The sequence below is a fragment of the Terrapene carolina genome, unplaced genomic scaffold, assembly GCF_002925995.2.
Source record: "Terrapene carolina triunguis isolate 2854851 unplaced genomic scaffold, T_m_triunguis-2.0 Scaffold58, whole genome shotgun sequence".
NCBI lineage: Eukaryota > Metazoa > Chordata > Testudines > Emydidae > Terrapene > Terrapene triunguis.
The window spans coordinates 4,988,501-5,011,523 of record NW_020664409.1 but is presented as its reverse complement, the minus strand read 5'-3'; the positions used below and the strand labels follow the sequence as shown (position 1 = coordinate 5,011,523).

Here is a 23,023-nt window from a genome sequence, read left to right as displayed (position 1 = left end):
GGGGTGGGAAATGGGCGGGGCCAGGGCCCCATGGAGGGTCCTCTTTTTTTATTTGTTAAATATGGTAACCCTAAGCTAAGTCATTTTTATAAGGGAGATCAGTAAACCTGTCCTTAGCCTAGAAATTGATGAAAGTTAAAATCACCAAAAACTACAGAAGAATGATAGTGCTGTAAAACCGTGCTCATATGCAAATGTCTAACATTGCTTTTGTCTTTCAGAATGGCGGAGACACAGGTGTTGATGGAGAGGCTGGAAAAAGCTGTAATTCGACTTGAATCATTGTTTTCAGATTCACACAGATCCACTGGAATGGAGTGTGGAGCTGTAAACGGAGTCAATGGAGGTATGAGTGGCTCTTTCAAGAACTGCATGCCTTTTTTTGGAATGTCAGATATATAGCCTGTAAGTGGAGCATGTTTTTTGTTCCAAGAGAGAAAGAACAATCCCAGCCCCTTGAGAGCTGCACATTAGCAGAAAGCAATTTTTTTCTTTTTGTAGACTCAGTTGGAAAATGTCAGGAGGCAACCTTAATCTTACTCTTAATCATACATTAGCATGCCCTAGAAAATTCAAGATTTGAACTAGTCTTAAATATATAGTCCATATTTCAAGCTTTATTGCTCTTTCTGTTGTACTGTTTATATTGTTACAGAGCACTCACCAGTTGAAAATGTCTGCTGAGGCTAATTAGCAGAAGACATGAGTGTTCCTGAAAAGTCAGAACATACATTTTACTGAAGAAATCAGCAATCAGGATTTATTTTCCAGCTCCTGAATTGAATTTCACTGTGCGGAAACACTGCATTGAATAGCTTGATCCCCTTAATCACAGCTGAACTTGTTCATAAGCATTTGCTCACTAATTGCTGCCACCATCGCAGCATTGGCCTTATTTGACACTCTCTTTCATCCTCTGCCCCCAGAAGTGCATCTCCAAAGCCCTCCAAACAGAGGAAGGAAGGCTAGGATCCCAATCTACCCACTCTTGTCTGTACCATGTTGCCAAGCCATACTTACTCACATTGTGCAGATCTTAAGTTAGACTTTTGGTTGTCTTTGACATTTCCAGGTTAAGCAAAACTGCATGAGCGAATAGTCAGACAAGAACACATGACCCACACAGAAGCTGGGAAAATAAGTAACTATTAAGAACTATGTATTTTCAAAACATAGGCTCCAATCCTGCAATGAGCTCCATGAGGGGAAGACCCCTGCATCCACAGAAAGCTCACTGCAGGATTGGAGCCATTGTTACTAAGGTCCCTGTTCTAATTATTTTAATTGCAAAGCCACTTCTACCCATTACATTTGCACAACCCTGTGCCTATGGGGCCAGCTACATCAGATGGAGGATTCACCACTGGGGAAAGTGCTGCTTTTAAATCCTGGCTGGGCTGCGCAGGAACTCAACGAGCAAAGCCTGTCTATGAGAGGTTGTAAATCAACACATCTCCCAGCTGGTCTGGCCCTGCCTGTTCTGGATGCTGCATCTGTCAGTCCCAAGTTTCCTGGAGGAGCAGGGGCTACATGATGTTCCCTGTATGGCACTCCTGCCACAGGCAATTACCACAGATGTGAGCCCAGAACCTAGGCTGTGCTGGCAGAGTGCATATAGCCCACATCATGTGCAGTGTCACACTCAAGCAATCCATGAGTTTGGAGAGATGTATCAGTTCTAGCAATAGTGTTCATTTTAGGCCATTGTTATGTGTGTAGTGCCATGAGCACAGCTATAAGTTATATGCCTGTGGTGGTATGTTTCAGGGCAGGTTCTCACATTCCAAATAGTCTCTATGGCTAAACATGGTGGCACAAGTTCCTCACTGGGGATGAATGTGGCTCAGTAACATGACACATAGAGTTCCCCGTCTGTATTTATTCACACCACTTTCCTTAACGGTGTCCCTCAAAGATGGAGGCTCTGGGCATACCATGTTTTAAGCCACGTTATCGCTCAATAGTCAGAGCTTTACAGCTGCACCTGTTTTATAGGCTAATTAGCAGAAGACATGAGTGTTCCTGAAAAGTCTTTATTTTCTTTAAAACAGGAACTCATGTAAAAGAGTATGTGTTCTTTCATAGCAATGACCCAAATAATTTACCATTGTTACTTCAGAATATATGTGTGATCAGTTAGGCTTGAATGTATATTGTATTCCATCTTAGTTGGTTAATATTTTTATCATACATGGCCTGGGGGAGGAGAGTACACATTTTGGTCCTGAAGATCATGGTGGCAGGCTTGCAGGAAAAACATGCAGTTTCTGAATTACAGAGAGGTCCACAGCAAACTCTAGGATATGGTCTCAGAAATCAGCAGCTTTGCTTCCTAAAAATAGGTATAGCTGTGTTCTGACTTTCTACAGTGTTAGTGCACTTGATGGGCTGCTCTTTGAGTCTCTGTGCTCCAAAATAAAAGCTTAAAATGAGAGTCTTGGAGACTGGCATGGATTTTTACAAAGAATATAAATGGGCTTTGGAAAACATTTTCTTCTCCACCATAAAAAACTTTGTGCGGTACGTCCCACAAGAAACTTACACGTAAACATTTCAAATGGATGAAAGCCCAGAAATTCCTTAGAATTAAAGGTGAGAGGAAAAGTAAGTGACATAAGGAGAACAGGACAGCCTAGGCATTCCATCAAGCAGCTTAAGCACAGAACGCTAAACACAGGCAATTCCAAGTCCTCATTGTCAAAGCTAGTGTTTTCTGTCAAAGGGCCAAAATGCTGTTACTGCAAAAAGAGCTTTCAGGGTTATTAATCAGGGTTCTGCAGTAGTGCAGTGCCAACTGGTTAAGACAGCATTGGGCAAAGCCTGGTGTCCCTTCAGAACAGGCTTTACTTTTTACCAAGTAGAGGGGAAGCTCAGGGAGAAAGGAAGGGGAGAATTTTGACCCTGATTCTGCAAAGCACTTGAGTGGCTTAAATTTACACATGTGCTGGATGAGGGCCATAGAGAGGATATATCTCCATAGAGAGGATATATAGACGGCATATCAGGGAGCGAAAAAGGGACTGGAAAATATCCAAGAAAAGATTACTTTCTCTGGCTTAAATGATATATAAGGCTATTCAGAAAGCCAGTTTGGTGTAAGAAACTGATTCTTACCTGGGTTTCCCAATAGTCAAGACAATCCACGTCCAGTTTAAATAGAATCCATTGTATCAGGATACAGTAGTATACTCTATATGAAAAATCGTGCTTGTACTCATCCGCTTGGTATGTTAAAGGTCACATAGTCATTGAGATTAATGATTTAGGGCACGTCTTCACTACCCGCCGGATCGGCGGGTAGCAATCAGTCTATTGGGGATCGACTTATCGCGTCTAGTGAAGACGCGATAAAATCGATCCCTGATCGCTCTGCCGTCGACTCCGGAAATCCACCGTGGCAAGAGGCGGCAGCGGAGTCGACGGCGGCGCAGCAGCGGTCGACTTGCCGCTGTCCTCACAGCCAGGTAAGTCGACCTAAAATACACAACTTCAGCTACGCTATTCACGTAGCTGAAGTTGCGTATCTTAGGTCGACCCCCCCACTGTAGTGTAGACCTAGCCTCAGTAAAGTTAGATTTTTTCCAGAGACTGGAGAAGCTTTTATCATTAATGGAATTTGCAGTTTTGCAAACTCAGACAATGAAACAAGGAGATTCCAATGCTGTGCTGATACTGATCGCTTAGGAACTGGTTTCCTCATATTGTAGAATTGCACTATTGCCATATTGAAGCCCCATCTTCCTAGAAATTGACTTATTGTTTTTTAATGTCTGCCAAACAATTTATAAAGCTTCAGGAATGGGTGTGTGGAATAAACATAGCAGTGGTTCAGTACAGATTCCTTTAGGAGGATGACACTTGTTTTATGTATATTAATAGCACTGTGTCAATAAAAAGGTCTAAATCATGCTTACCTGGCCATTCTGACTTTGCAATATTGAAGAATATTTATTTTAGCACCTGTTATTTTAGCACAAAGGCAGCTAGCCACATACAGTAGAATAGATTACATTATTTTCAGGGGGCTAGCCAGGTTCCGCTGGGAGCAATATTGTTTGGTTGTAGCTGGAAATAATGGTTATGCATTAATTTTTACTGATTTTACAAGTCAGTGAATATGGCAAAATATTACAACAATTTTTTCCCATTTCTACAGTATTTTTCCCTCCAGCAGCAAAGGACAGTATTACAAATTACTCACTTTATGAACCGGTTGTAATGAAATGCCTTTCTCCCAAAGGTGTAGCACCGTACGTAGAAGCCTTTGACAGACTGTTAAATGGGAGTGTGGCTGAGTTTCTCAGGAATAGCAAGATCCTTGAAGGTGATGTGAAGATACATGTGAGTGTTTTCCCATTTCCCCCCAATATAACTATGGTTGTCTCTAAATACACAAAACCTCCTCTACCAGTCTTGATTGTGGAGAGGGCTATGGAATTCTCATTGCTGTTGCTTTAATTATTAGTAGTAGTAGTTCCCAGAGATCTCTATCAGATAGAACCGCATTGTGCTAGTGGTTGAATGAACACAAAATATGATACAGTCCCTTTCCCAAAGAGTTTACAATCCAAGGCACTAATGTAGAAAAAAAAAAACCTTACACATATGCCTTAGCATACACAATATGAGTAGTCCCATTGCATACAGTTCAGCAAGAGCATGAATATTTGCAGGATTGGCGCCTAATTAAAGACAAGGTGCAACAAATGAGTAAAAAGCAATATGAAGTAAGGAGGATCCAGCACCAGTAAGATCACATGAGTACAGAGGGTATTAATGTGCACAACTCGGTTCTGGATCTTAAGTTTTTTCTTTTTTTTTTTTCTTTTATTCCTCATCTACTTTCTTTATTTTCAGGACTTTTGCCTATTTTGTTTTAAATTATTAAATTGTTTTTAATCTTCCCAATTTTTATATCTATGCCTGTTTCTTTTTTCTTTTGCAATAAATTTTGTAACAAGGAATTTTTATAAAGACAAAGTTAGTTCACATTGAATGTGGTCATGTTATGTGCTGACACCTCCCTTTTGTGATCTGGGTTTTAATTTTTTTTAACTGTCTTTTCTAAAATTCAGTGACAATATACTCCCATTTATCTGAACCCTATTATCCGAACCTCCACATTATCTTAATCCCTCCTGGTCCCCCAGCATGAGATACATAACTCTTTGTAGCATGTATCTCATGCTGAGGAACAAGGAAGGGATTCGGATAATGAGGAGGTTCTGATAACAGCACAGAGACTCCTGGCCACGACTGTGAGGAGGAGCAGGAGGAGGAGCCCCCCGGCATGCTGCTCATGGGAGTGAGGGGAGCCCTCTGCAGCCCTGCTGTCATGGGAGTGAGTGAGCAGCACTGCAGAGGGCTCCCTGTGCAGCTGCAGGGCCAGTGACACCCGAGCCCTGTAGGCGCAAGGTACAAGGAAGGCTGCGGTCCTGGCAGGGCAGAGCAGAGTCCTGTATGGGGATCTCTGCTGTGCCCCACCAAGACCGCAGCCTCCCTCCCTCACCTTGCACCTGCAGGGATCAAGTGTCACCCGGTCCATGGCAGTGCAGGGAGCTCCCGGCCCTGGGGGAGACCACCCTGCTGCCGAATGACTGAATGGCTCCTGCCCTCGATTATCTGAGATAAAATCTGTGTCCCCCATGTTGTTTGGATAATCAGGAGTATACTGTATTTTCTGTGACAGAGGGACAAAGGATGGATTCATCTGATCACAGCTTGCAACATCCTGTCTGTCCTGGTAATGTCATAAAGCTACATGCAAATGGGGGGTTCATCGCTCAAAGTCAGTTAGCTGATCTGAGTTGGGGGTGAAAGAGTATCAGGAATTTTCCCTCATCTCAATAGAGCTGTGTGTCCATGCCTTTCCCCGTATGAATTAATCCTTGCCTAATTCATTGCTGCTGCTACTCTACCCCACAAACCCTGCAGCAAGGAAAACATGCAGCTTCCACTGAGTTTGCAAAGCAAGGGTATCTACTTTACCCTCACCCTACCGGCTGAGAGCATCACCTTCAAAAGACCTTTACAGCCAGTCTGCTCGAGGAACAAGAGTTCTGAGGTTGCTCTCTGAACTGGGTCTCTTGTATGGTTTTATACATTATTGTCCAATAGGGTTAGAGTGCCTCGGTCAGGAAGCTCTAGCATATTGGAATGGGTCAGGAGATCAGGTGGATCCAGAGTCTGATTGTCTTTAGAAATTGCTGCAAAACTTTGCTCTTCGAAAAAGTCTTCCTATCATAAGAATGACACTCCCAACACTTCTAGCCTGAAGCCCCTACCAGCAAAAAATAAAACAAAACGAGAAAAAAAGAGAGGGGACTCCTAGGTGCTATGGGAATACAAATTATAAAATAATAATAAAATATTTTTAAAAACAAAAACCAGGCCCTAAGCAGAGATTTGACCTCAAAAATAGAGACGTGCCAGAGCCACCATGAAGTTCACTATGAACTTCACTGTTGCAATTGATGGGCAGCAGTATAAAACCCCATGATAAATAGGAAGACTTAGTATTGCATCCTAACAAACAAACAAAACAATGACATGGGCTAATTTACATATGGAATCCCAAATCTCCTCTATGGTAATGGGTACACTGCAAATCCAGCCACAGAACTCTGCTAATTGAGTAAATCCACTCTAATCTGGCCACCATTTGACATACACAATTTAGTCCACTTAAAAGCATACTTAAATGAAAAGATTTAATCTTCCTGAATGTGTGGGCAGTCCTGGCATATTGTGCGTGCTACTGGAATACAAATACAATAATAATAAAGAGTGTTTGTTCAGAGCTACAGAAACTATTATCAAGTTTCTATCATATAAAGAAAATGGGATTCTGTTTGTAACCTATTAAAATATTCTGAAATTTTAGTCTCTGAATTTACAACATGAAACGCAGACCATAGTTGCCTTATGTTTCTACTTGCTGCTGCAACAACATCTGTGCTTTACCTTAACAAGCAGAACGAGGAGTGTTTTTCTTCTGGGTGTCTTATAGACCATGTGTCCTAAGCATTATGCTTGCAGCTGCTGTCTCTTTCACATAATGAGCTGAAGGAAAGGTTGTATTTTGTTTCAAAAAACACCTGTTGCCTAGAAAACCTCACATACCTGATTGATCAGGATGGTAATATGAGAGAGAGCTCATAGGGGATGGTATATTATGCTAAAGAAATAAGCGATTTAACGTGATGCATTTCTTGCTGATTGCTGTAAGAACGGTGTGGTTTGTGTTTCTGATGAAAGGAAGAGTACAGCTACATCTAATGTCCGCTGCAGTGCCCCACTCCTGTGTTTTTCTGAGCTTACTGTATGCTAGTCTTTGGAAAGAGAACAGAATAAAAAAGAGGACTGATACCTAGCTTTTGTAAGCCATGCTGAACATAACAGCGCAGTGGATTTCAGAAAGATTAGTTCACTAAAGAAGAGTTCGGCGTAGACCCAAGCCAATTAGTAGTAGAATGGTTTTGAATTCAAACTATAGCATGTCTAGTGATGATTATTTTGGGAGGTCAACTGCATTAAAATAGCTAACCACATTAAAAACCAAAAGCTAGGATTTTTGTATAGCCTCTTGAAAACAAGCTATATTAAACGTTTATGGCCAGATCTTTGGCCTTGCTCTGCTCCTGTGGTGATGCATATTGGCCACAAAACTACTGTAACTGTCTATCTGGGTATTTAATCCATGCCTCTCAGAGCCCCTGACATAGTGAGGCTGCTCTAACTTGAGTCCAAGGATGAAAAGATCCAAGGAATCAGGGGAGTGCAAAGGTGGCCTCCTGGTTTAAATTGCACCTGTGGAGATATTCCAGCAGCTACAGATAGCCGGAGCAGAGGTGCATCAGCTATATCCCCTTTTGCCTGGCCATATCCCCTCCTCCCAGGACTGTGATGAGGGTGACAAAGAGCCAGCTATGCCAGATCTATTCTACCTAGTGATTCTGTTACATTGAGGAGACTGGTCAAGCAGTACAAAGGGGCCGAGGACGTGGCTTTGTCAAGTGTTCAGTAGGAGTCAGTTTATGTTGGTTATGTGGGAGTCTGATATCCCAGGCTACGGGATGCTTTGGCTCAAGCAAGTTAGAATAATGATGTACAAGATAAGATGTACAATGTAATGATAAGAATAGAACATACAAGTAGAGAAGTCTTCTGAGGTAAGGTGTGCATACCGTAAGATTGGCATATGACAATATTTTGTAGGACACATGATGGAAAAGAATTACAGCCTCCTTGTCAAACACATTGTATGATACGTGTTAACCAATTCTTTGAATACAGTATCTGGTTAACTCTAATCATAGTTCCCTTTCCTCACATTCCAACTTATTTAGTCCATAGAGGAAAAGGTTACTGGTCTCTCTTCACTTCCAGGTTCTATTGTTTCTGCCAGAGAAACAGTCTGCAGTCCCTGGTGGCACAAAGTGTATCTGAAAAGCGGCTGCAGTGTCTCAAGACACTTCCTCCTCCCTCCTCCCCCCCCCCCCCCACTCCAGCAGGGGTCCTGGAGCCATCCCGGAAGAGGCATGGACTATGCCCACAGGCTGTGCTGATTTAGCCAATCCTTTGAGCAGCCTCTGCTTGTAGGGCTCCTATGGAGCCCTGGCTGTCCTTCAAAGCTGCCTTCCCTTGGCAGTACCCCTGGGATGAAGCTGTCAGTGCTGGCACGCAGGGGAGGGGATGAGGTGATTTTTATACATACATACACGAGCAGAAATTAATCAACCCCCCTGTATATTGTGTGTGACATTTAAATTGGGTTTCTATGTAGTTTCTTGAGAAGAAAGGTCTTGAAGTCATTATGGATAGTCCTCTGAAAACATCCACTTCATGTGCAGTGGCAGCCAAAAAAGCTATCAATGTTAGGAACTGTTAGGAAAAGGATAAATAATAAGACAGAAAATATTATAATGCCTCTATATAAATCCACGGTACTCCCACATCTTGAATATTGCATGCAGTTCTGGTTGCCTCATCTCAAAAAAGATCTATTAGAATTGGAAAAAGTACAGAGAAGGGCAACAAAAATGATTATGGATATGGAACAGTTTCCGTATGAGGAGAGATTACAAAGACTGGAACTGTCCAGCTTGGAAAAGAGACGATGAAGGGGATACATATCCAAGGTCTATAAAATCATGAATGGCCTGGAGAAGATGAATCAGGAAGTGTTATTTACTCCACATCACACAAGAACTAGGGGTCATCCAATGAAATTAATAGACAGAAGGTTTAAAACAAACAAAAGGAAGTACTTCTTCACACAACACAGAGTCAGCCTGTGAAACTTGTTGCCAGGGGGTGTTGTGAAGGCCAAAACTATAATGGTATTCAAAAAAGAATTAGATAAGTTCATGGAGGATAGGTCCGTCAATGGCAGTTAGCCAAGATAGTCAGTGATGCAACCCCATGCCCTAGGTGTCCCTAGCCTTTGACTTCCAGAAGCTAGGAGTGAACGATGGGATGGATCACTCGATGACGGTCTGTTCTGTTCATTCCCTCTGAAGCACCTGGCATTGGCCACCGTCGGAAGACAGGATACTGGGCTAGATTGACCATTGGTCTGATCCCGTGTAGCCGTTCTTATGTTCTAGGAAGGTCTTGTAGTTAAGACACTGGCCTGGGACTTAGAAGATCTGGGTGCAGTTCCTAGCTCTGACACAGATTTTTTATGTGACCTTGGGTAAGTCACTTAGGCCCAGATTCTCAAAGGTATTTAGGTGCCTAACTCCCAATAAAAATAAATGGGAGTTAGGTGCCTACATACCTTTGAGGATCTGGGCCTTAATCTCTGTTCCTCATCTGTAAAATGGGGATAATAATCCTTCTCCCCCACATACTTTCTCTATTTAGATTTTAGATAATTCAGGCAGGGACTCTCTCTTGCTGTGCATATACACAGCACTTAGCACAATGGGTCCCCAATCTCAATAGAGGCCGCTAAGCACTACTCCAGGGCTGGAGCACCCATGGAAAAAATTAGTGGGTGCTCAGCACGCACTAGCAGCCAGCTCTCCCTTTACCCCCAGCACCTCCTGTCTGCCGGTAGCCCTGCCAATCAACTCCTCCCCCTCTCTCCCAGCGACTAATGCGAGAAACATAGTTATGTGGGAGACAGACAAGATTGTCCATGATCTTTGCAGGTTGTTGTATCCTTGCTTTGTGCTGTTCGCATTTTTCACAGAAGGTATTAATGCGCCTTGCTTCAAAGCAGTTAATGGTGGCATGACATATCTGCAGCCATCTTGCTCTGTTGTGGGCTGTTGCTTCCCAGTTGTTGGAATCAACCTGATATACTTTCACGTTTGACTTCAGTGTGTCTTTATATCATTTCTATTGGCCACCATGAGAACAGGTACCTTGCATTAGATGATCATAAAATATGGCCCTAAGTATTCTCAAGTTGACAATAGAACGAGATGCCCAGACTAACGCAGCTGAGCGTTTATGAGCATGCTTTGAATGCCAGACATCTGACAACGATTCAGGATTTTGATATTGGGAATCTTGCCCCACCATTTGCAAATGGACCAAACACAGCACACGTGGAACTGATCAAGTTTCCAAATCATTAATAATAATTAGACTAAGATAAGGTAACTTTCTTTTTCTTCATGTTGGTAACTACTATAAACAAAATAAGTAATAATCTACATCTGTTCATGACAAGCATTTTACTGAAAGATAACACACTCCCTGTACTCAAATCATCTGTCCTTTATAGGGAGATGTGTAGAAGTAGACAATGGACTTTCATGGTCATGATTTTTCAACAGGATCTCCTCTCTATGATGGGCAGAAAACACTGTTACAATTTATATTGCCTAATTTAACCATGCACTATCAAACCTATTATTTGGCTGATTCCTCATTAACAAGGCAATGTGCTTACAGGGCAGCAGAATGCACATGTGTACTCTCATGTTGATCTTGCTGTGCCCACAGGCTGTGTGGTTTCAGGCATTGTGCTAACAGTTGAGTCAGGACTCAAAGTAGAGAATGATGTCAGTCTGCCCAATGAGAAGCATGCAGCGGGGCTGTCTCTCAGCTTTTGAAAGCAAACACTAGATAGAACCGTTTTTAGGGTAGGGAAACAACAGAGCAAAAGAAAAAATAATGAAGCAAAAATATTTTTAAAATATCCAAAATACACTTTCATAAAATAAAGAGAAAATTAAATAAAAAATAGTCTTAATGTAATGTTGATTGAAAAAAATTAAATATTAAAAAAATCCAGAAATTCTCAAAGTTCCCAATGCAATACCAACATTAACATTTGGAATTTCCTGACTTTTGATTGCTTGGAAACAGCTCCCATGGAAGTCAATCAGAATCTTTCTGTTGATTTTAATAGCAAATTGGATTGGGTTCTTTGTTGGAAGGGTTACCTTAATGTTGCAGTAATGCCAGTTTTATCTTAAAAAGGAGGAGTAAAAAAGTCCAACAGACACTGCTTAAAATCTTGGGAAATGGTGCCCAGCATGCCTAGCTGTGCATTGCTGGCACCAGAAGCATGCACCTGTAAATTTTAAGGGGGGGGGGAATTCTACTGGGAGTGCTCCAGATGGCATTTAAGTCAAGTCAGAACATTAAGAACCCAAAGACAAAAATAGTCAATCTATCAACAATTCTATACAACAACCTGCTTCCTTAGGCTTGGATTCTGCATAAATTTACACACATGCTTAAGCATTTACATTGTCCCACTGAAACCACTGGGACTGTTTGAGGGAGGCAGTAAGGTTAAACACATGCATAAGCGTTTGCAGGATCATGACCTTAGACTGTAAGCCTCTCAGGGTAGGGACAGTGTCTTCTTCTGTGTTTGTTCAGCACTGGATATTGTGGGATCCTTATCTCAAAATGGATATTGACAAAATAGGGAAGGTTCAGACAGAGGCAGATTAAGGTTTTGTGGGGCCCTGGCCAGAGCAAGTGGGGGGGCCCTCCCAATGGTCCCGCCCCCGTTCCGCTCCTTCTGCTTGTGGCCCCGCCCCTGGCCCCACACCATTCTGCCCCACCCACTGCGGCCCCTGTTTGTTCCTTTCTGCCACCCCCCACTGTGGCCCCAAGACTGGAGAACTCTGTTCCCCCGCCACGGCCCTGGGGCCGCAGTGGGAAGTGAGAACTCCCCCAGCCCTGAGGCTGTGGCAGGGAGTCAGAGCTCCTCCATCCCGGGGCTGCAGCCAGGGTCTGGGTGCTGGGCGCTTCTTCTGTCGGGGATTAGGGTCAGGGTGTTGGGGCTTCCCCTGCCCCGTCCGCCCTATGGTATCTGCTGGAGTCTGGGCGCTGGGGCTTCCCCCACCGCCTCGTGCTTCTGCCAGAGAGTGGGATTGGGGCATGGGGGCTTCCCCCGCCTTGCCAGGGCTCCGGGTTTCTGCCGCCCCACAGCAGATGTCTCCTGGGGCGGGGTGACCATTTTCCAGGGCCCCCAAATTGGCTGGGGCCCCTGGACACGGCTTGTCAGGGGTGGCACTGCAGCAGGCAGACTTTGGAGGTTCACAGCCATTAGACAACGGTTCCCAAACCTTTTCCCTGCATGACCCCATTTTCAGATGTATTGTTTCCTATGACCCCAGACAGTCTGAAGGATGCCATTTTAAAACCGTGTCCTTGAACAGCATCACCTTGTAGGTGCAAGATCAGGCTGCATGGAGGATGCCATTTTGTTCTACGCACCAATGGTGTCCACCATGGAGTCTGATCTCGCATACACCATACATACGAGGTCATGCTGTACGGAGGATTCCATTTTACAATCCTGCGCACTCAGGATTGCTAACGGAGCGACCCCACTAGAGGTCACGGCCCATAGTTTGGGAGCCACTGCAGTAGGGCAATCCTCCTTAAAGCTCTCCTTTGCTGTGATGCCTGTCAAAAAAAATTGACAATGGTGAGGCTGCTTCGTGTTCTGAGACCACTGCATATCATGCTGACCAATACTGTCTCATTGTTTCCTTGCACTCCTCTATCTGTCTGTATGTACCTATTGCTTGTTTCTTGTCTTATACTTAGATTATAAATTCCTTGGGGCATCTTTTTTTCCCTGTGTTTGTACAGCGCCTAGCGTAGTGGGGTCCTTGTCCATGACTAGGGCTCCTAGGAGCTATGGTAAAATAAATAATAATAAGTCCTGAAAGGCCATACCTTAGACAGCCCCAAGGCTAACTTATGCTGGGGACCTCTTCAGCCCCAGACAGCCCAAGATTGGGAGAGTGCAAAGGTGGGTTAAAGCCACCATAGCCATCCATCCTTCTAGGATGGGAGTTCTGTGCCTGTCACAGTGCTAGCAGACTCCTGTGGAGTCCTCACCAAAATAGAAGCTGCCCTGATCCAGCAGAAAATCTGAGGGAGAATGGCAGAATCAGTATTACCTGCCCTCCCCATCAGGGCGAGCTCCCCGCATCAAGCTATAGTTGACCACTTCTTGCACCATTGAATCTGTCCCGTGGTTTTAATTTCTCTCACAATGAAGGAGAATGTATTATTATTTTTTCATCTCAGAGCTGTAGTGCTACAGTACTGAGCCCAGTTTTTCAAGTTGAGAATAATATACCCCTCAGTGTCCATTTTTACAGCTTTTCCTCTGATGCTAAACAGTGGTTCCCCTCTCTTATGTTTGATTGAAGTTATTTGTTTACAGGCTGTGAACAAGCTTTTTCATTAATTTTCAATCTCATTTTCTCCAGGAACCACGTGCCCTCACTGCCCTGCATAACTCCTCTCTCCCCTTCCCCCCCCTTTTTTTTGTAGTTGGTGGCTGCAACTGTTTGAATCGCCTAGAAATGCTGGGTTTGGAAACTGGGGGTTATTCATTGCAGTCAGCAGATATGCAAACAATGAGTTCAGAATCTGGCTCTTCAGTCAGTTTCTAGAAAAAAGGAGTTCAGTGAATAATGAGCATTAACAAGGCACAAGAGAAACTGATGTGCAGTTTGAATGTTGTTTTAAATAAGCTGGGAGTGATGTTGCAGGAGGGGGGAGCGACTGGTGTTGTAAATGTGCTTTTGCCTCTCTTTGTTCAGATTGAAGCATATTATCAGTATGTCCAGTTTCATGAATGCCGGAGAGTTAATTTGTGTGGAACAATCCTGTTGTTGCTAACTTCTGTTATCATATGACATCATAACTAGACAACAGACTAAGGCTAGCTCAGTGGTTTAAGCATTGGCTTGCTAAGCCCAGGGTTGTGAGTTTAAGCCTTGAGAGGGCCACTTAGGGCTCTGGGGCAAAATCAATATTTGGCCCTGCTAGTAAAGGCAGTTCTATGAGATAAGTATATCTCCATATTAACTCTATATTTGGGGCGGGGAGGGATAGTTCAGTGGTTTGAGCATTGGCCTGCTAAACCCAGGGTTATGAGTTCAATCCTTGAGGGGACCACTTAGGGATCTGGGGCAAAATCAGTACTTGGTCCTGCTAGTGAAGGCAGGGGGCTGGACTCGATGACCTTTCAAGGTCCCTTCCAGTTCTAGGAGATAGGATATCTCCATAAATAAAAAAAAAAAAAATAAAAAAAAAATAAACTAAACTATGTCACTTCATAATCAATCTGAACTATGCACACATACACACAAAAACACCATTGGGTAATGCCAGAATTTATTTAGTTATTTACAAATTTAATTTCACATTTCTCCCCAACTCCTGGAGGTGCAGTAAAATAGATTGGTGCAGGGTCTTGAAGTCAGTAGTTAAGTCTGAAAACTTTTTATAGCTCCTATTTAAAGAATGACTTTAGGCCAAATTCTGCTCTCAGTTATATCACTGTGAACCTGGAATAAATCAATTTAATTCAATGGAGTTACTTTGAATTTACATCTGGTATAACTGAGGACAGAATTTAGTCTCATGAGCTTATTCTTATAAAATACCTGTTTAACAGAGACCAAGGGTGGTTGCAAAACTGCATATTTAATACCTTTCTTTGCAATCGATACTGAAAATTAAATCAGAGCCCAAAATATTCAAACATGATGCCTAAAAGTAGACCCTACATTCATATTTAAATACCTAGGGCTGGTCTACACTACAAACTTGCATTGGCACAGCTGCATTGATGCAGCTACACTGCTGTAGCACTTCTGGTGAAGACACTCTACGCCAGGGGTAGGCAACATATGGCACGCATGCCAAAGGCGGCACGCGAGCTCATTTTCAGTGGCACTCACACTGCTCGGTCCTGGCTAACGGTCCGGGGGGCTCTGCATTTTAATTTAATTTTAAATTAAGCTTCTTAAACATTTTAAAAACCTTATTTACTTTACATACAACAATAGTTTAGTTATATATTATAGACTTATAGAAAGAGACCTTCTAAAAACGTTAAAATGTATTACTGGCACACGAAACCGTAAATCAGAGTGAATAAATGAAGACTTGGCACACCACTTCTGAAAGGTTGCCGACCCCTGCTCTAAGCTGACGGGAGAGAGCTCTCCCATTGACTTAAAAACTCCACCTCTGTGAGAGGCGGTAGCTATGTCGAGAGAAGCTCTCCCACCAACATAGTGCTATCTACACAGGGGTGTTAAGATCAATATAACTATGTTGCTCAGGGGTGTAGATTTTTCACACCTCGAGCGATGTAGTTATACCTAAGTAAGTTTGTAGTGTCGACCTGGCCCTAGATAACTGGCCAGCTTTAGTGCTTTTCAGAGATCCTGAGCACCCGCAACTCCAAGTCAATGAGAACCCTGGGTACACAGCACCTCTGAAAGTCAGGCCACTCTTTAGCAGAAGGTACCTAAATATAGTTTTAAATGCCTTAACTTTAAACACCTATGTTTGTAAATTTTGGCCTGGGAGTCTTCCAAAACCATATAAATGGAAATCAAATACAAAGGAGCCAGGATTCTGACACCATTACTCACTTTGAATGGTATCACTGATTTCAATAGGACAACTCACAGAGAAAGTTGGGTAAGGGTGTCAGAATCTAGACCTAGGTATATAGAAAATATAACATACACATGACTGAACAACGTAAGAATTCATTTCTCGTGGATTTCTTTCTGAAGATAATACAAACGAGAAAAAATGAGCAATTATCTATTCTTTGTACTGAGGCATTTTGACAGATTTGTGATTAAATAGAGAAAACCTCATCCCCTGTGTGTTGTCTTTCAGTTGGGCCTTTGGACATCAGGAAGCCCAGTGAAGGTAGCAAAAAGAATATTTACGAAGAGAAACCTCAAAGAATGCTGTAACCTTTCAACTTTACACACATAATAGCTGAAGTTCACAGAACTTCTTTTGACTAAGTCTTCTCACAAAGACATGTTAAAGTACAAATACAAGTGTCTGCAAATCATCTAATATTGCATTTCAGAGAAACCAATTGATCTGGGAAGCAGAGGAGGAAGTGCCACTGCTATTGCATATCATTCCCCACCTGCCTCCAAAACTCATTGAAGCCCCTCCACGGGAGTGTTGACTGTTGACCTCATCTTGGAGGGTCTATAGGTTTGGGTGAAATATCTATTTGCTAAGGATGCTTCTGGAAGTCATAATGGAGGTTACTGTAACAGCAAGTAGAAGAACTAAAATATATGTACTAAAAATAGACTTGGCTATAGATTTTAAGCATTTAGTGTTAGAGACTTAGAGTGAAGCCTAGTAGAAGTCGGTATTATGTGCTTTCCAGAAGGTCATGAAATTTAGCAATATGTATCTTGTGATAGGGAGCAATGTATTGTATAGCAAACAGGTAAACTACAAAAGAATATATGATAGCATTTTAGGGGCTTTTTGCAATAAGAGCTAATGGCATTGCTATATCGAAACTATTGGAAAAGGGACTGACACAAATGGTTGGGTTAACTGTCTGAAATGTAATTAGGGTCAACTGGAATACCAAATATGCATAAGGGTCTGAGTCTTAATGAGATATGGTCCTGGATATATGTGGTGGGGGAATTGAAAAAGGTGTAGGAAAGGTTGTCAAACTTATCCATAGCTGGGACACCAGGATGATCATATGCGGTAACAGGGTAGGAAGCCTGGCCCAGCACCATCCTCTTGTGGAGAGCTCCAATGATGGTTTCTTCCATCTTTGTTTCTAATGGTCTCCTCCATAAGGTTGTAAGTGTGCACAATGTAAGATTGTAAATATAAACTATGTAGGAAACCACTTTACTGTACTTATTCTTATGTGCATTGATTTTTCTGTTATTTCAATTATATTTGTATATATTAACTAAAGCTCAAAGTTTCCGTGTGCACTTCACCAATTTCATCTTCTTAATTAACTCTAAGTAGCCACCTTAATAAAGAACTTGTTGTTTGTGATAGTTGCACATTGTACCCTGGCTTAATCCCAGGCTACAGGGAGTTGGCCTGAATGTGTCGGAAGGGAGCAGGCTGGAGGTGGGAGCACATAGAACAGAGGAATGGCTGCTCTTCACATCAGCATTACCCCTCCTGAGTTTCTCCTCTATGGGTTGGAATCTTCTCTTAGAAAGGTTTCTGCGGTAGTGGCTGGTGAGGGATTACATAGCAGCACAGTTCTTGTGGAAGCTAACCTGTCAGGAAATGATGAGAGCCATAGAATCGTAGAACTGGAAGGGATCTCAAGAGGCCATCTAGTCCAGTCCCCTGCGCTCATGGCAGAACTAAGTATTATCTAGACCATTCCTGACAGGTGTTTGTCTAACCTGCTCTTAAAAATCTCCAATGATGGAGATTTCACAACCACCATAGGCAATTTATTCCAGTACTTAACCACCAACAGTTAGGAAGTTTTTCCTAATGTCCAACCTAAACCTCCCTTGCTGCAATTTAAGCCCATTGCTTCTTATCCTATCCTCAGAGGTTACGGAGAATAATTTTTTCTCCCTCCTCCTTGTAACACCTTTTATGTACTTGAAAACTGTTATCATGTCCCCTCTCAGTCTTCTCTTCTCCAGACTAAACAAACCCAATTTTTTCAGTCTTCCTTCCTCACAGGTCATGTTTTCTAGACCTTAAATCATTTTTGTTGCTCTTCTCTGGACTTTCTCCAATTTGTCCACATCTTTCCTGAAATGTGTTGCCCAGAACTAGACACAATACTCCAGTTGAGGCCTAATCAGCATGGAGTAGACCGGAAGAATGAACCAGTGCAGAGCACAGGGTCTCTGTGCGAATGACTCTAGACCCTTTGGTTTCTCTGAGATCTCTGTGGATCTCAGGTGATCTGCTAATTTTGGGGTCCATGCCCCTGTTCATTCTGCGGAGGTAAGCCCAGCCCCTGGGAAGGATACCACATAAACATTATGAGGAAAAGCTCATCGGGTTTTCAATCCCCTACATGAGTAATTCCCTAATACAGGACAATCAGGCCCTCAAAAGAAAAAATAGAAGTCTGCACTCAGGTTTCCATGGGGAAGTGAACTGGAGTTAATGATGCTCATTCCTTCTGCTTAAAGTCTTTGAGCTGCTTGGAACTGGGGCTGAATGGTTTTTTTTAACGACTTGCTTTTAATCTGTCCCCTGCGTGCACATGATTTTCATTCACTTCAGCGGGAACTGCATGCTTGCATGTGGGGATGGAATTTGGGTCCCTGTAATGTTATATACTAAACTATTTGAATATTTGTGGGAAATAAGAAGGCATTGGGTACAGCAGTTTCCATTCCATATTGACCTGTTGGGGTAGTGGTAGTTTTTTTCCTCCCTTTATTCCCCTTTCACTGAACTGGCTGCCATTCTAGCCCACAACATCCAGTCAGAAGGAAGAGAGACATAACCTTTCCCAAGATGCTGTCTATGCTGCTCTCTTGATGTATTTGCAGGCTGTGATGCATCTGTCCATCCATCCTTTTCTACCTGCTATCCTCAGGAATGATTCCAAACAAATCACACTGGTGTCATGTTTGCTCCCTATAACCTTTGACATGGGGTCCGGAGGTTATTCCTTCAAAGTCACTTTGTTAAATGATTTCTGCTTGGAAAATCACATGCTATTCTTGGTGGTCACTATTTTATAGCATTAGCATTTCACCTCAGGAATCTTGGTGTCAAATCATAGGTGGGTCACGAATGAAATAGCTATTTGCCCTTATCCACATTACAGAACTCATATTACTTGCCATGATAGACAGACTTTCTTTAGTTAGGAAAAACTGAGGACTAGAATGGCAGGATAGTGTATATTAGTAGTGAAGCAATCTCTTGTACTGTGTGGGGAAGCACTGTAAGTGACTCTAGTTGTTGCCATCAGGTTCAGTTTTATGATCATCAGAAATTATACATTGTATAATGTGACTTTCAGAGCACAAACTTCTGCAAGGTTGAGAATTAATTTTGAATATATCAACCAAAATATTACCTCAGTAAATAAGCCTCATGGGTCAGATCCTGAGCTGGTGTAAATTGTCATACCTTCATTGGCTTAAACTGAACTACAACAGTTTACACGAGGTGAGGATCTGCGCCCTTGTACTCTGCAGTGAGATGAATCTAAATCCTGTAACCAGGCTCCTGCAGCATGCATGGTGCTGAACTTAAAGAGCAAACTTAAATTCTGCAGCATTTTCAAACAAATTGAAAAATAGAGGGTATTTTTTAAAAAAGTACTTAAGTGAACATGAATCTTAATTACGTAAGGATCCCCCGGGCCATTTATTTTCATAATTAAATTTTATTTATTTTGTTTGCTGCTCTAGAGTTGTCATTTATCGATGCGTTGCAGATTTTTGTATGGACAACTTAAAATTTCATTGTAGAAGTTGAGGAGACTGGAGGTGGAGAGATCTGCAGATTGCTATTGTGCAAGGGACATTTTGCAGTCAAGAACTGTAAGAGAGGACCTGGGTGTTAGGGGCCCAGGAAAGAGTTGAGCCTTTTGGCTCTGGTTTTCCCATTCTCCCTAGTGAACAGAGGCACAGGCCATTTGAATTGTTTTGGGAGGGTTTGGACTCCTTGTTTCTCACCACCGCAAGACTTGACAGCAATCAATTGCCCCACTGTTCCCCCAGCCAAGTGTTTGCCACTTGTCATTCCTTCCCTATTTGAATGGGCCTTTTAGACAGCCAAAATTTCCTCTCTCTTTTAAACATATATACACACTGCTCCTTTGCTCCCTGTATTTGTATACAGACCTTCCCTTCTAGGGGCCCCCACAAGTCCCTCTCTCCCCTCCCCCTGCAGGGAGCTGCTCCCGCCCCAAGTCCCTTTTTGGCAAAGCTGGGCATTTATCCCATTTGCTCTTGCCAACCGATGATGGACAAATGCCCAGTTTTGCCAAAAAAGTCAGGACGTCCAGGGCAGGGCTTAAAAAGGGGACTGTCCTGGCCAAAATAAGATGTATGGTCACCCTAGACTGTAATAAAAGCTGCCCAAGGAGCCTGGGCAGCTGTGGAGAACCCCGGACCCTCCACCTGCCCTGGGCGAGGAGCCGGGGTGCCTGAGAGTGGCCCCCAGCCCATGTCCCGGCCTCCCAGGGTGCGCTGTCCAGGGCTCCCCATAGCAGACCAGGCTCCCTGGGCAGCTCTTACCACAGCCCAGCTTCTGGCCAGGCCAGGAGGCAGGGCCATGGGGTGAAGGGGAGGAGCAGGGGACAGGGCTCCATGGTGTGGTGTGTGTGGGGGGGCAATGTTATTTGTGCCCAGGGCCCCAATAAATCTTAATCCACCTCTGTCAAGGCCCCAAATGACAAAGCTGAATAAATAGCATCCAGACATCCTGGGCCTAAACAGAACGCCCATGCAATCAGTGTCTGCCCTCCCTCGCCTGGGCTTAAACTCCTAGTCCTTCCCCAGGACCCTGTACCTTGTACAGGAGAGCAGGCTCCAGCGTAATTCCCTGATCCTTTTCCCCAGTAGCTCTCTACTGCTTCCCTCACCAGGGGACTCTGGAAAGCTCCATGCAGCTCTCCCAGAGAGCTTCCACCAGTACACATGTACAGCCACGCATTCACTGTCCTAACTACTGCAAGGCTCTTTATAGAGGCCAGGTATTCTCTCTGAGGCCCCATTGAAAGGCAGCTAATTAATCACAGGTGAACTGTACCCATTCCCTCTTGACGGGGCCAGTCATCCTATGACAGGATCATTGCTATCCCTGGCCGGACAGGATATATAAGGAAGAAAAAACTGGGTCATAGGGGAAGAAGACTGTGGCCTCTTTCTCCTTGGCTGGTTGAGGCAGAAAAAGCCTGGGGATGGTGAGCAGCATTTTTCAGCTGAGTTGTTATTTTGTGTTGTTTATCTCCTTTGTTATAAACTATCTACCATGCAGGGACTGGGGCATGGAGTTTGCTTCCCTTTCTTGGCTGCTGGAACAGCCCACCAGCCTACAGCACTCATATTCCCAAACTCAAGGTGCAGGTATGAAATGTATACAAATACAGAATTTATAGTTTGCAAAGATAATAAAGAACAAACATTGCCCCAAAACAAAGTGAATTACCACCACCACCACCCCCCAAAGCCTGAAAGAAAGGATGGACTTACCATTCCCTAGGGCCATGTCTGCACTACAGAACTGAACTGTTCATAACTGAATTGGTTCAAGCACAGATGGCTCAGCGTGACCCTGTCAGTTCACATTCTGAACCAATGAAGCTTTGCCCAGTGTCCAAACTAGCACTATTCTAACCAGTTCAATTGCAGCATACTCCCTAGGCATCACTCCCAGAGTTCCTGGCACCACTACTAGAGCAGTGCATTCAGGGAGATGTCAAAAAGCCAGTGGTGGACAAACGTAAGAAAGGCCATGCCGGATCAGACCATTGGTCCAGTATTCTGTCTTCTGACAGTGGCTGGTGCCAGATTCTTCAGAGTGAATGAACAGAATAGAGCAATTATTGAGTGATCCATCCCCTGTCATCTAGTCCCAGCCTCTGGCAGTCAGAGGCTTAGGGGCAATGAGTTCCACAGGTTGTCTTTGCATTATGTGAAGAAGTACTTCCTTTTGTTTGTTTTAAACCTGCTGCCTATTAATTTCATCGGGTGACCCTTGGTTCTTGTGTTATGTGAAGGGGTAAATAACACTTCCTTATTCACTTTTTCCACGCCATTCATGATTGTGTAGACTTCTGTCACATCTCCCCTTAGCCGTCTCTTTTCAGACAGTCCCAGTCTTCTTAATCTCTCCTCATAGGGAATCTGTTCCAAACCCCTAATAATTTTTGTTGCCTCTCTCTGTACTTTTTCCAATTCTAATACACTGCTACCTCGATATAACGCGACCCGATATAACACGAATTCGGATATAACGCGGTAAAGCAGTGCTCCGGGAGGGCGGGGCTGCGCACTCCGGTGGATCAAAGCAAGTTCAATATAACACGGTTTCACCTATAACGCGGTAAGATATTTTGGCTCCCGAGGACAGCGTTATATCGAGGTAGAGCTGTATATATATTTTTGAGATGGAGTAACTGCACGCAGAACTGCATGCAGTATTCAAAGTGTGGGTGTACCAGGGATTTATATAGTGGTATTGTGATATTTACTGTCTTATTATCTATCACTTTCCTAATGGCTCCTAACATTCTGTTAGTTTTTTTGACTGCTGGTTCACATTGAGCGGATGCTTTCAGATAGGGTGACCAGATAGCAACTGAAAAAATGGGACAGGGAGTGGGGGATAATAGGCGCCTATATAAGAAAAAGTCCCAAAAATGGGACTGTCCCTATAAAAACGGGACATCTGGTCAACCTACTTTCAGAGAACTATCTATGATGACTCCAAGATCTCTTTCTTGAGTGGTAACAGCTAATTTAGACCCCATCATGAGGGTGCACTGTGGGAGAGTGGTTTGAACCACTATGATTAGGGCAGTGGTCTCCATCTACACTGGCACTAAAACAATGCAGTAGTTTAGACTGGCTAACAGGAAATTTAATCCAAAATGGAAGTTTAACCATTCGGAGCACTTTTGTATGTGGACATGAGATATTTTACAAGTCTGCTAGGGGAACTAAACGTTTTTTGAACAGTAAAATTCTCTAGAGAAGACAAAGCCTTACTTGGCTGGATAAGGGAGAGAAGTGAATTCCTTAATCAAGGACCCTCTGCTGAGAAC

The 23,023-nt window shown here is 43.3% G+C and overlaps 1 protein-coding gene across 3 annotated transcripts in view; it reads left to right on the top strand.

Annotated features, from left to right (window-relative positions):
• The window catches only part of CAP2 (cyclase associated actin cytoskeleton regulatory protein 2), a 92,549-nt gene that overhangs the window by 13,686 nt on the left and 55,840 nt on the right, over positions 1 to 23,023 (top strand). For 2 of the 3 annotated variants that reach the window (XM_026660272.2, XM_026660263.2), the window contains exons 2-3: positions 222 to 346; positions 4,241 to 4,341. In XM_026660272.2, the coding sequence (XP_026516057.1) occupies positions 223 to 346; positions 4,241 to 4,341 (225 nt within the window). In that variant the 5' untranslated portion in view covers position 222. Of the gene's footprint in view, positions 1 to 221; positions 347 to 655; positions 792 to 4,240; positions 4,342 to 23,023 lie in introns of those variants that run through there. The other variant, XM_026660281.2, reaches the window with a different exon arrangement.